At 40.4% G+C, this 15,038-nt stretch overlaps 1 protein-coding gene across 2 annotated transcripts; it reads right to left on the bottom strand.

Moving 5' to 3' along the window:
• Positions 1-263: 263 nt before the first annotated feature.
• LOC306928229 (sodium/hydrogen exchanger 6-like) lies at positions 264-14,106 on the bottom strand. Of its 2 annotated transcripts, none has more exons than XM_079508185.1 (16): positions 13,690-14,106; positions 12,154-12,353; positions 11,381-11,458; positions 11,083-11,159; positions 10,462-10,574; positions 10,137-10,242; positions 8,257-8,432; positions 7,994-8,152; positions 7,153-7,241; positions 6,790-6,903; positions 6,301-6,412; positions 5,925-6,078; positions 5,528-5,558; positions 4,707-4,792; positions 4,005-4,110; positions 264-3,486 (listed from the first exon to the last, which is right to left on the bottom strand). In XM_079508185.1, the coding sequence occupies exons 1-16, from the start codon at positions 13,961-13,963 to the stop codon at positions 3,160-3,162; spliced, it is 2,202 nt and encodes a 733-aa protein (XP_079364311.1). In that variant the 5' UTR covers positions 13,964-14,106; the 3' UTR covers positions 264-3,159. The 2 variants fall into 2 exon arrangements, with proteins under 2 accessions (XP_079364311.1, XP_079364310.1); XM_079508184.1 differs by having other exon boundaries at positions 7,994-8,090; positions 8,276-8,432.
• Positions 14,107-15,038: the final 932 nt, after the last annotated feature.

Genomic DNA, 15,038 nt, shown 5'->3' with positions numbered 1-15,038 from the left:
AGGCTACTGTACCGTCTGTAATGAATATGCAAGGGGGAAAATATGGACCAGCTGGAATAGAAATAGACGAACCGCGGTAAACCGTTCTTTAATTCCATTCATGAAATATACAATTTATAGCGGGTCCATGGAAAGCCCGGGTAAGGATGTTATATTTATATTTGATCTGAAATTAATTAGGCCTAATTGATTAAGGCTAATTATTGAATAAGTTGGAGGGTTTAGGGTTGGTCGGACCGACATTAATTGTAGTGAGACTGTCAGACACAAGAAATATTTTATTTGGAACACAGGAGAGGAAAACACTATAGTCAGCCACATAAATCACAATTTCCCACTCCCCCAAATTCATAGGCACTATATAGGCAGGCAGGCCTATATCCCCTGAATGAATGCACTTCACACGTTGCAGAGGTACAATAACAATAGCCTACAAACAAAATAACAAATCATACAAATAGGTCTTTTCACGTTACAGACATCTTTTATTTTTTTTCTTCTTTCGTTTAGTGGCCTATACTGGCCTTAACCTTTCAACGCCCCAAACAAGACAGCCCTTGTTTATTTTTGTAGCAATTTAATTCCCTGCCAATTATTCAAAAGAATATACAAAAATGCTGATGTACATCATCCCTCATGAGAGAAAAAATAACTCCACATTTATAACATTATCATTATTAGCAGCAACTCCAAAGTCAAAGACAGTTGCTGGTCCAAAATTAATTAATTGTTATTTAATGTAGTCTAACAAATAGAAATACAATTTTGAATGGGAATGCACCTTATTGTTGAATTCATGGATAGCAGGGAGTGAATGAAAAACAGCACCACAGCTGACAGGCATTTAAAACAATACACTGACTACTGTAGTAGGATACAATGCATGTGATGCTGTACTGAGAAGTGATAGAATCTGTCCTGATTCGATTTTAATCATCATGTTACCATTTTCTAATTAAAAGTTTTAAAATACATTAAATTAATCAGTATTCCTTTTATCCATGTAGCTAGCTATAGTATTTGAGTTAAAATTACATTTTATCCATCATGTTACTTTCTGACATATTCAATGTTAAATACATGTACTGCACGGATAGTTCTGTCTTTTATTTGTTAATTTCACTGTGTGCATGTTTTCAGAAAGCGTACAGATACAAACTTTTGTGTAGCCTATCTGCACGGTGCCTGAACATATGTGTGCGTTCAGAACGGTAAGTATGTGCCTAAACCTTACATACAATAATACATTGTTTCAGCTCAAACTTTGCTGGGATTTCAGTACAGTACGGCACGCTGCATGAGTTTATCCTAAAGTAAACACACACACACCTTTAAACAATCATCGAACTGAATGACTTTACACCAACACAAACAAAGGGCTTTTGAGGTGTTGAACATGGTTTTAACCACTCAAAATTATCATCACACTACTATCTACATAAAACTTAATTTCAGGATAGGCACTTAAATAGAAAACAGTTGAGCCACCCCTCAAGGTCTTTCATGACATGACACAGTCACACATCACAAAGACTGCTTAGTTGGAAAGGTTGACCAATATAAAAACTACAAACAGATATTAGCCCTAAATAGTCACATGAGAAGTTCTCAGTTGATATCTACAGTGGCGACACACACACGCACGCGCGCGCACACACACACACACACACACAGGCACACACAGGTGCGCGCGCCATGGTGGCACTAGTTGCCCCAGATAGAAGTATCTGCTAGACTGCTACATAACACAAAAATAAATCATGCACACATTCTAGAGGTCTAGGCGCACCTGGAATGTTTACCTTGCTAAATTGCTAACGTACCATGTTGTGTCAATGTTAACTAGGAGATTTTCTTATGACAGTGCTGTGCTGTTTACTATAGAGAACCTGATGTACTGTAGTGTAGCATACAGTATAGGTCCTCATAAATAACACCCCTCAACGTCCGCATCTCTTTACCTCATCTATCTTTTTCTCATCAAGTTATTTTCACAAAGGTTAAGCGTGTTTAGATGCCTTCACCCTTAGACTTTGAACATTTCAAGATTGATAATCTCAAGAAAATGACACTTCAAAACAGACAAACAAAAATACATCAAATAAATAATTAAATATATAGATTTGCTTTGTTTGTCAATAAATTAATCAATAACTCAGTGGTTTCATCAACAGGAGAACAGGCAGGAGTGAATACACTTTTGGAGAGTGACTTAGTTTAACTAGTAAATTCAAATTTAGGCAGTGTCCTGTGATTCTGTTCATATACTCAAAACTGCGGTAAGGTTTCCAGTCAGAACTGGACAAAATAACTTGTGCAAACATCTCATAATCAATATTATCCGGCCCTGAAACCTCACTTATGTATTTCCTCTTGCAAATAAGTTAAGTGTTCTTTGTAAGTAATATCTGATTCAGGCTTTTTCCCTGCATCTATGAAGAGGAATCAGAAGCCAGATGTCTCAATATTTCCTTTTTGCTGCTCTTTTGACTGAACTCTCTCTAAACTACCAGAGGTATCCTCTTTCAACATTTCCTTCAAGAGACAACACAAGGAGTAATCAGAACGTCAACCATGACCTGTGGTCAGGTTGTTTCCCAGTACCAGTTAACATCACTGTGTCAATGAGGAATAATCAGTTATTAAAAGGCGAGGAAACTCATACTATCCATTCCTACTATAAAATGTTGAAGATAAGTGCACACCCTGGGACCCAGGGCTAGAAAACAGGCTTGTGGCTAGTACTCCTCTTTAGTGGGGAGGTAGTAGCTACTAGTCTCTCCTAAAAAGTGGAGAAAATTTCAGTAGTAGCTTTGAAAGAACAAATTAAATGGAAGTGCACTTGATTTATGGTACCTTATGTGCCATCTATTTTTCCTTTTGGGTTTACAGTAACCCACCTTGTACAATGGATTAAATCTATTTCATCACATACCTCACACTGTTAAAAGAGATACCGAGGTACCATCACACTATGTCTTCTGTGCTGACTCAAAGATACAACAACCAGACAATTCTTTCAACTTGAAATGCTAAATCGATCCTGCTGTGAGTGTGATCGGATGTTAGTCAGACTGAATTGCGATTTTCACAGAAAGAATGACTTGAGTTTTCAAGCTGAAACCACTACTAGCTTTTCAACAGACCTTTTAAGTTTCTCTACAGTCTGTGCCTGCGTGGGTCTGCACAGGGCGGGGAGGGGGGCGGGGGCAGGGTGACGGTGATCGGGGCCTCAGCTGGGTGGTCTGTGGGCAGAACCAGACGGGTGCCCCGGATCACCAAATCGTGCTCTCCGAGGGCGAGCTCCGGGTCTAGGGTGTCATCTGGTGAGCCCACGCCCCCAGTGCCGGCCGGGGAGGAACGCTTGCGAGCGCTAGTTCGGTTGCCGGAAGCGTCAGTGCTCACAGTGAGGTCGGCATACATGGAGCCTGCGTTGGCGTCGTCGAGGATGAGGTCCGAGTCATTGTCGTGGAGCTGTTCTTCGTTCTGGTGAGAGAAGAGGAAGAGCAGTAAGGCAAGAATAGAAAGAGTGTGATAAATAGGAAGGAAGAGAGAATCATAAAATATGGTGACTTCATTCTACACACAGTATAATCATCAGTATTCATTTAATTATGGGTGTATAAACGCATGCTTTGGGGTCACTCTCTGAATTTTGAAATTAACACTTATGGCCCTCTTGGGCTTACCCTTTATCCCTAAACTTCTTTGCCATATTTTACCATCTTAAAAAACTTTTTAAAATAGTTCAACTAGCCGATCTACATATTTTCAAAATAGTGAAAAATGCCAAATATCTTTATAGGGGTGCTGGTTCTTGACAACCGGCTATCCGACGGACTCAACACCGGGCACTGCACTCCCTGTGGGGGTGTGGAACACGTGTGTCGAATTTGAAGTTGGTGGGGCAAAAGGTTCTCGAGTTACGTGGATCACAGAGACTTGGTGCATTCATAGAGTGAGTGAGTGAGTGAGTGAGTGAGTGAGAGACAGATTCTCCATACCTCATAGGCCTGTGGGCTGGTAAGGCACCGTGCCAGGGGTGCACAGCAGGCTGGTAGGGTGGCAGTGAGAGGGGGGCCACTGTGGGTCAACAATGGCTTCAAGTAGCTGGAGAGGGCTTCTGTCAAGGATTTATGGTGTTAGACAACAGGAGTAACCCCAGAGAGTGTCCTGTGTAAACTGCAGTAACAGACAGACATTTTAAAAACATTTTTTTAAAACGAGATTTAAAAATATTTCTAATCGCAAAACCATGAAAAAAGGAAAGAGGTCACACAGCTCGTAGTCACAATGAAAAAAAAACATTTTATTGGGTTACCAACGTTTCGACAAAATCTTCTGGGTATGAAGTTATTGCAAAACCAAACGAAAGCCAAAAACCTAAAAAAAAATCAGAACTTCCTGGACATAGATGTCTCCAAAACAAGGTGTGTAATTCTACTGTCAAAACAATCCTGTTGTATACAGTCAAACAATCCTGTTGTATACAGTCAAACAATCCTGTTGTATACAGTCAAACAATCCTGTTGTATACAGTCATTCGAGTAACTAGACTGAATGGCAGCCTTGATAATTAGCTTAATTGTGCCAAGAGAGCCATCTAGTGTTGAAGGCTTACCTGCGTGCATCATTTCCAATTCATCCAAAATGACATAACCACCAACCATCTCTTTAAAAATGGTCTCTACAGAGAAAAAGGATACTTGTGGTCAAAGTTGTACCAGATCCTGAAGGGCCAGGCACTCTCATGTTTGTTACGATTCCACTGAATTCCATCCACCATGGTCACCTGAACATGGATACAGGACAACAGCGATGAACACTATGAAGTATTTCTATGCACTGCTGTACAGTATGTCTCAATCTAGTTGCTGTATGTTTTGTATGTTGACATGACATATATAAAGGCTAGATGGCTCAAGGCGGCGTCTCTGACGTGGTTCACCTGGTGGCCATCTTGCTGAGGGGCTACAGTACAGTATGTTCAATGGCAGCTCAAACTAAAATAGTCATAACTCCCTCAAATCTTGAATGATTTACAAACGGGTTGGTTTATTACAAACGTTGTCAACGTGGCTATGATTCAGGACGCTTATCTGCTTAATTTTGTTTTTTATTAACGTTGTATAAAAGCATATACGTCTCTGACGTTTATAACAAGCTAAACCGTTTGAGCAAGTTATGGTTATTTAAAAAGTACATGCCCCATAGACACAATGTTATCGGTGTTATGTTACCTCGGTAAGATGGCCGCCACGTAGCAACGTCGCTCTCCATTGGCCAGAGCGCGGGTGAGCCATCTAGCTTTCTTATATATATATATATATATATATATATATATATATATATATATATATATATATATATGAGTGAAACCATCTTGTGGTATGTTTAGCCAAACTTTAGGGCATTAACCAGGACGAGCAAGTGGTGTACATGTAGATTGCACAGTGTGCATATTTGTACAATTATTTGTCCTCTTTCTACACAAATAAAGAGGACATCATGTCCACGGGTCACTTACACAGCTCTCCTGATCAGAGTCCACACCCACCCTGAAGGAGAAGAGAAAGAAATGCAAGTGTGAATTTAAAGTGATTTTCTTTTCAAATGTGGTTAAGCACAGGGATGGGTCACAGAGGGACAAACAGAGGCAGACAGACAGACAAATCAAAATAAAAACAATGATTGATGATACACTGCATCATTTGAGGGCCGAAGAGTTGAAGCCAGCGCAACTTTTTCTTGTAGCATGCCACGCAGCGACATCATTTTGTTAATATGTAGCTTTATGACCCGGGCCTGGGAAAATGATTTGTAGCCTGTCGCTTTGTCACTGCTTAGTATGAAAACAGCATTACACAAACATGTACAATCAATACATACAGTATATACAGTACATAGTGTGTGTACAGCCTTACGGTATGCTCATGAAGGACAACATGGGGGTGGTCCCGCCCCCACAGACCCAGACCGTGAAGAAGACGATGAGGAGAGTGGTGGAGAACATCATCTGACGGGCATATGTGGCCGTGTCGCGGATAGACAGGGCAAATGTCATAGCACCGCGCAGGCCTGGAGGGGTTGGAGAAAGAAATGGCTAGTTACATAGGATTAACAGACTATACCATTTGTTAAAATAATGTTTTATTCACTAAAAACATTATGGGTTGCAGCTTAAACTACTTCAGAGCTTTATCTACAGCCATAAGCTTGCTTAAGGCAACCTTGGCATTCTGCTATGCTAACGGAAGCGAGTGCTGACAATGGAGACCTCCGATGATCGAGTGCTGGTACCTGCGAACATCATTACGTGCTGGACGTTAGATCCTATCTTGTGCTTGCGGCCCAGGTTAAGCAGGAAGGACAGAGGATAGATGTTGGCTGCCCTGCCCAGGAACACTGCCAGCTACAGCAGGTCACACACCAGGTCAAGGAAGCAACACAGTACAGTTCACTGAGTGATGATTCACAGTTTGTTATTTAAAATAGTAACAGACAACATTGCGCCACTAGATGTTGCACTTTTACAACACCTCTGTTCTGTTAGCTAGGCCTACTTACCCATCACCTCTATAAAGCAGAAAAGGCACCAACCATGTAGACTGCAACATTGTAACACTACGGCTGCCTTACAAGAACATAATATATTTGTACTGTTAAATGTACCTTATACCCAACGAAAACACATAGCCAATGACGGCTTACAGAGGTAAACAAAACATTTCATTAATTTATGGCCCTGTTTGTTTTGTCGTGAAGTGGAGGGCCAACACCAAAGGATACAAAGGCTCCTAGGATGAACAGGGGATTGAAGACGTGCGACTGGAACGAGAACAGAGTCAAGCCCATGTAGGAGAAGATAAAGTTCTCTGCCAGGAAGTTCAGCACCTCAAACAGCTGGAGGAGTGGAGAGAAAACAAAGGCATAAACCTACGTTCTAAAATGACAAGATGATGTCATCTCTGTGTTTGAGGTAAAGCATGTGTGCGTTTATGCTTGAATTTTCGTGAGAACAAAGACAGGTTAAGGTTATGTTTGTATCGGTGAGAGTTAAGAACAGGGCTTGGGGAACATAATATTAGTATTACAAAATATGTAGTAAATGGAAACTTGAGTCCCCATGACTAGTAGAACTGTGTGTCTCACCTGTTTAGTCCTGTCCTTGGACTCAGGTGAGAGATTATTGTAGGTGTAGTGAGCTTGAGTGATGCCACAGAACAGCACAGCCACCACACCTGGTAGAGGAACACAAGATAAGACATAGATTGGAAGGTGTGTGTGTGTGTGTGTGTGTGTGTGTGTGTGTGTGTGTGTGTGTGTGTGTGTGTGTGTGTGTGTGTGTGTGTGTGTGTGTGTGTGTGTGTGTGTGCGTGTGCGTGTGTGTGTGACTGCGTGTTAAGGCTGGGCAATTAACTGAAAATATATAGAAACTGATATTTAGAACCAACCAAACTTAATCGATAAGCAAAGATTTGTAATTTTTTTAAATGTGTATAATTTGAACATTGTATTTAATTGTCAAGTAGAAAATAGTTACATGAAATTATGTGTTTTAATACTTGGACAAGGTGTATTTTATTGAAGTTAATAAGCTTAGGCTTCAGTCTATACTTTTTTACATGTTTTGTATGGAAGAATAATAAACAACGAATCACCATGAAAAACAAATCTAATCGATTAGTCTGATTAACTAACCACTTACCCCTGTATTACACCTTGTTGTACAATGGTGGTGTACAAAAACAGTGAAGCTCACAACATGTCACATTGCGATGCGTTGAGCTTGTCGATCTGATATATATATTTATTTTTTAAAGAATCCTACATTAATCATAATCAAGGTAAAATTTTGAAATAATCATGATATTGCTTTGAAGTAGTCCTACTGTGTGTGTGTGTGTGTGTGTGTGTGTGTGTGTGTGTGTGTGTGTGTGTGATTGAATGAGTCTATTACGGAGTATGTGCGTGTGTGTGCGAGTGTGTTTACCGGTGAATCCACAAGCCTCAGCTAGTAGAAACGTGCTCCAGGACATAAGGAAGAACAGAGCGGTCTCCAGCAAGGGGAAGTCCCGGAGTTTGGTGAACTTGGTCACGTGACAAGACAGGTAGTCAAGGATCAGCACAGTCCAGCTGTTGTGATACTGGTCTGACACCACAGAAATACAGTATGTCTTCTTTCAATGCAGTATAATGGCGACAATTATGAATTATGTCAGTGGAACCATATGTCTAAAAGCCCTACATGGGCACTGGAGGACAATAATGTTACACAGTAAGTTGTAAAGGATATGAAAGACGTCATGACTCCCGTGGCCACTCCTAGAGCAAAGGACCCACTGAAGACGCCCAGGAATACACCAAAGGACTTCAGCAGGGCTGAGCCCTCAAAGCTGTGCTCCCCCGTTGGCTGGTATGCCACAATGGAGCTGGAAGGGACAAGCGTTGTGCGACAAAGACAGAGAGGTGGACACAGACAGACAGACAGAACAAAGAGTCAGATACACACAAACAAAATGCAAACATGCAATTAGAAAGAGTCTAGGATGGAAATGTCCAAACAATAGATGAAGGCACACATGTGGGAATGAGCTGACTTTCTTTAGAGAAGAATAATGCAGTCAGGCATCATATCCAGTGTGTAAGAACCCAACTCAACTACTCCACTGTCATATTAGTAGCCTGTCACTAAATATGGTGTTGGTGTATGGCCTGGAGTTGGGTTTTACACTGCCATAAAAAGGAAAGAAGGTAGGGTTTTGCATTCCAACTGGATTTTGTGTTTCATATCAACAACACCTGACCACACACGGTTGATTCTGCTCATCATTAAAGGAGCACTAAGCTGTTCACAAGGTCTGAATATTGCAGCCTCCATGGCAAGGTGACCCACGCTATGAAGGAAAATAGCTCATTATACGCCTTTGACATTTTTGTAGTATATTAATGTGAGTGTATAATATACATATAATTTCCTCAAATATCTTTTAAATAATATACTATATTATTTAAAAGATATTTGAGGAAATTAATATTAATTTTCAAACTGTACATATATACATTTTCTTTGGGGTAAAACAAAACTACTTAGTGCTCATTTACAGAAGACAAACAGCTGACGTATCCATAAGGAACAAACTGGACAATATCCAGCTTGTCATACTGTGCAAGAGTACTACCACATGAGTCACCTGAGAAAGTGTATAGCATGGCATGCAAAATAATAGGTTAGAGCTGGGCCATATTGTTATACCACAATATAGTGCTAATACTCGTCACATCGCAGTGTTCACATTTTCTCTCAACTTACTAAATTACATACGTCAACGTATTTATTTTCTTCGTGTACTGAAGTCACTGACATATTATAGGAGGGACGACAGAGAGATAAAGACTTATTTTGTCTTACAGCTGAAATATGCAATGATAGTGGTAATATCTCAATGCTGAATTTTGAGTTGTTCAGATTGTTTACTAAATATCTCTGACGGATATTTCTATATATTGCCCAGCTCTACCTACAGGACACCATAATGTTGTTGAGTGGTAGGAGGGACAGAGGGTAAAACTGCATGTACAGTCAAGCACTACCTCAAACTGTGCCACTACAACCGCACACATTAGGGATGCACCGAACAATCAATGGGCATCTAGTACTAATTAAGAGCTACTGGTAAATTCTTGGACACGTGGCTGTCTTTAAAGCTAGTAACGAATCACGATATATGTCAAATCAACGTAGTTTCTCGATACCTAGAGTCCTAGTCTAGGTTCTCGACTACCAAGAATTCCGGTGCATCTCTAATACACACCAACCACCCACCGGGGGGTTAGTGTCTCGTTCCCCCCCAGCCATTCCTCCTCGCCCTGGGCCGAAGCCGAGCCATTGTGCCCCGGAGAGGACACGGCTCCGGTACTCCCCCTGCCCTGCTTCTCTAGGCGTAGGAGAACACTGATGATGAATGATATAGATGGATGGATGAAGAGACATTCAGCGAAGGCAGGCAATGAGATAAGAGGGATGAGGTTAGTAAGATTAGTTACTGTTGCTGTACTGTGTACTATGTGATTCAGGTGTGCGTGTGTGTGTGTGTGCGTACGTGCGTGCGTGCATGCGTGTGCTGAATACTTACGAGGAGAGGACAATGGCCACAGCATCATTAAGGACACTTTCTCCAAACAGCAGAGCATACAGGTCCACGTCTACCTTGAGCTCATTGAAGATAGCCAATACCGTCACTGAGAAGGAGAGAAGGATCAGTCAGTAGACATAATAAGCCATAATCACCAAGCCTGACTTAGCTTTCTGTACACATCATTCTAGGGTCAATTCTAGGGTGAGCATCTGCTGCTACATGGCTCAATTGTCATAATAGTGCCTGGTGAGAACTAAACTCACTCAATGAATGCATAATAAAACCATGTAGCATCTTCTGGGTTTTTATCCACATACTGCACCTGGATCTGTCGCAGACACAATGGCCCCAAAAAAGAGGCAGTCTGTGAAGAAAAAGTCTCCCCCCAGCTGGCCCACTGCTTTCATGAACGACACAAAGCCATACATGATCAGCCTGGGAGGAAGAGAAGACATGTATGAGTGTAAAGCAGTGATTCTCAACCTTTTAAATTTCAAGGCGCCCCCATTTGATACAATTTTATCTCAGACACATAGCTGTTCATAGGAGGTGCTAGCGCCCCTCAAAAATAGATAAAAACAAAAGATGTAAACATTACTGGAACTGCTTCCATTCGGGGTTAACTGTCCCTTAATATTACTCATTTTGTTTTATTTAACATGAATATATTGTGTATAAAGTGTTAATAGTGCTGTTATTTTACAAGCATGGACATTTATTAGCTATGTTTGTTTGTTTTTCTTCGATTTGGATAGTGCCCACTTGGCACCTATTCCATTCCTGCCCACCCTGGATGCTTGCCACACTTTCTTCCTTTTCTTTGCTTAGCAATGTTTTCTTTTTTCCCTTGGAGGTTGTGTTGCCTTTGTAAGCCCTTTCTGAGACTGTAACAGTGATTAAGGTCTACAAAAATACATCCGAGCAATTTAGTTAAATGTATTACCCAATAACAAAGCAGGATATGACTGTTCCCATGAAAGCATAGGCCAGGATGGAACCAATGTTCCTGAAGAAGTGCCTCTAACAGAGACAAAGATATAAAGAAAGATATAAAGGGGTTATTATAAGAAAACTACTATCATTACTAGTCTGCTACATATACGTATGTCCTTTGTAATTCACATCATAATCATAATATTTGTAGATAGAATACATATAACTTTTTATGCAGATTTAAATTCAGTTCCTAGTTTGTAGATGTTTTTCATTGTTAGCCTCAAAGAGACAGTTCACCAACGTACCCGTTTCAAACCGTAGCCAGCATGGAAAATGATGGGGGGCAGCAAAATGTTGAAAAAGACTTCTGGGTCAAAGGTCACCTACAGAAAGAACAGAAGATGTACGTATTTGTATTTCCATTTTCTTCCTCTTGAACAGTACAGCATACCGTATGACTTTGTAACTGATAACATTTGCCACCCTTTGCTAATCTCCCTTAAAGTGTGTGTGTTTGACTGTTTGTTTGTGTAAGTGACTACTGATTTTAACTACTGATTTTACTAGTTGGTAGTTGCAAGATTTTTCCGCAATAGTCATCTTTTAACTATTATGTAATAAAAAAAAAATAATAATCTAAATGTTTCGGACATATTAAGAACAAACATTTGTCATCAATAGATGTAGGCCTATGTTTGTATTTATAGTACGTACATAAACATTTACTTATAACTTTACATATATAAACCATTGTTATAGTAGTCGACTAGTTGGATAAAACCCTACGTGTGTACTGTATCTAACATACTATCTGTCGGTAAACCCTCCAGTATGTGTTGTTTGTCAATAGATTAGAGAAAATAGCTTATCTAAAAGAACGCGCCTGGACGTGTTGTGAGCTTGTACATCTGCTATTGTTGCTGAATATTTGCCTATTTTTGTCAAATGTTTGTCTAAATTCACCAAATATCTGTCTATTTTCACCTATCATGAGATGCCAAGAATAGGGTCCATGTGGTTATGTTGTAAAGTGTAAACACTCTGCCTGTCCATTCACACATTCATCCACTCTTCTTGCCTTTCTCAGCATCTCATCATCCTGTACTTGGTGGCCTTTGGCCCGGCTGACTTCCCCCTTCAGAGTGTACTCATAGAACCTCCCACTGACGTTGACCAGCAGCGTAGCCGGGCTGGCATTGACGGCACAGCTCGGGATCACATTACTCATGTTCTGGGGCACGTGGACCCCGAACCGCAGAATCACACCCACCAGCAGACCTTACAGGAAGGAAGGCAAACCACTTATTATTGCGCCAAGTTGTGAAACAATATAGGCTATAATCATATTATTATCTAAATGTTTTTCCTGTCCACACTAAGCACTTTAATTACATTGTTTTATGCATACTCTAATAGAGTAACTCTAAACTTGTATAGTTTTTTTGGTTATCAATTTTTATTAAGACAAAATAGCACAAACAACACCATGAATTAATAAAGAAAACAAAACAAGTAATACACATACAACAGCAAAAGAAAAGGAACACAACAAACAAACAAACAATCCACAACACCCACCCCTCCCCCCGGGACCAAAGATGCCACAAAATGCACAGCTGTGCCAAGATTCCTACCACTGTGCAATAGGAAAATAAAGACTAAATCATGTCCTTGACCATATGTGCAATATTAGACCTCACCAAATATTAATGTTCTCCTAATGGCAATTGGGATACATCATTTAATATGAATAAAGATGGAGAGGGTGTAATGTTAATTTGTAAAAGTATCGAATGATTAGCAGCAACCAAATTCCAAAATGTGAGAACACTTGGACACTCCCAAACCATATGGAAGAATGTACTTATGGTGTTCGAAGTGCAGAAAGTGCAGTTGGGATTATTTAAAATCCTCATAGCACAAAATCTACGGGGGGGTCAAGTACGTTCGATGAACAAAATTTAGATTAATTTGTTGATGATCAGGATTCCTAGAAGACAGCATAACATTAGACCACACTGTGTCCCAGCTCCAATCTGGATCTAGATTTGGTATGTCATTCCTCCATACAGTATCAACAGGCAAGGTCCCATAATTAGATTCTAATAAAAAAGCATACAATGTGGAAACAAAACCTCTTGATCTAACATCACAGATAAGACTATGCATCTAACTTGTATAGTTATTGTGCTTAGTGTGGGCGGCCCTTAAAAGTGTGGGGCTTGACAGAGATTATATATACATTTGTTGGCCAATTCCTTTCAATTATCTAGTTTTATTTTATTTATAAGTTTATTTAACAGGGACAATACAAAAAACAATGTATCAAGTTGTAAAAACATGAAACCGTTGCAATGTATATGGGTTTGTAGCCAAGGCTAAATGCAACCCCAGTCCCTGGTCCTGTTCACTATTAAGGCAAGGGGCCATGGAGTACTATAACGCATAGTTAATTACTAATCCAGTAACAGCTATTATTTATCATACCTAAGTGACTTTTGTCGCTAATGTTAGTTAGTATTGCTTAAGTAACATTATGTACATTTGTTCATTCTCAGAGTTATTAGCTGCTTGAGGTCCATACAGTCATACTCATTAATTACATATGCATTACCATAGAACATAGCTAGTCCTGTTTCGTGCAGAAACCTGAATCTGCGGTGTTTGAACAGCCATATGGTAAGAATGGTGAGCGTCAAGAGCATAATGAATATGAGGAGGTTGGCACTGTCTTGCCGGTGGCTTTCCTCGGCCATCCTTTCTGTAGCAGAGTTGTCCATGACAGGACTGTCACTGTCGCCGCTGCTCCAACCGACCAGCAAGGATGTAAACAAACAAAACAACACCGACTTCCTCACACCGTCGACGTTTGCTTTTGAAAATCCCATCGTGGTTTTCTTTCTTATCAACTGTTTACTTCTGTTGAGGAACCAATGGCAGCGGTGCAGACTAAAGGACTCTGAGGTTAAACACAGACCTTTGAATTACATTTATTTAGCATCTCTTCTTGCTATCCTCCATGTTGCTTTCGCCTGCCTTGTTTGCTCACGTGACAAATGTTCTTCTTCTTCCTTAAATTCCATATTGGCTAAACGCCCGTTTGGCGTATTGCTGCCTCCACAAGGCAAGATAAGGAAAGGTGAGTTTATCAAGGTATACTGTACACATTACATAGATATTTAAAGCTGAATAATGTAACTGTCCTGTTCTCTTTTTAGATTGATTGATCTTAGTTCGTAGTCTACTCTATTTACATTGGTACTTCTACGGTTCCACCTCCGATCAAAACCGCTCTCAAAGGGCACCTACGGATGGCTGCAATTCGAAACTGGCCCCCGTAAAATCTGAATCCCCCCCACCACCCCCCCCCCCCCCTTTTTCCCTCACTGTATATGTTTATTTTCCCTTTTTACCTCCATTATGATGAATTCCTGTTCTGTTCTTTGTCTATATAGAAGTGTCTATTTGTACGTCTCTAAATGTTTTGATGAATTGAACATGGTGGACCCTGTTGGAAACAAGTGTAATGCTTAATTGGGTCGTCCACTCACAGTTAACAGCCTTTGTATTGAGTTTGTGCTCGAAATGTACTGTAATTCTGAAAACTGTTAATAAATATTTCAATCAATCAATCAATCATTTGAATGCCAGTCTTCTGTGCAAGTGCTGTCACATTTTACCACTGAGCTAACAGAGCTAACATGCCTGCTGTTTGACACTTGGTCAAAATTGGTGTAATTCATGGTAATAAATAATGCAGTAAATATTATTTATCACTTCGGTATCCTAAAATTGGTCATACCGGGTCAAATCTGGTCAACCCCCTGGCCACCTGCAAGGTCCACCGTCCAGTCACCCCTGTTGACCCCGGTCATCCATTCCCCGCCACAACAAGGCCGCAAATCCAGCGACCCACAAGGTATTTCTGGCCACCAGAACCTACTTGGTCACGGCCTGAGTAGG

The sequence above is a fragment of the Electrona antarctica genome (assembly GCF_951216825.1).
Source record: "Electrona antarctica genome assembly, chromosome: 8".
In the NCBI taxonomy this organism is placed as follows: domain Eukaryota; kingdom Metazoa; phylum Chordata; class Actinopteri; order Myctophiformes; family Myctophidae; genus Electrona; species Electrona antarctica.
Note: the sequence above shows the minus strand (reverse complement) of the source record. Positions and strands in the feature narration are given on the sequence as shown.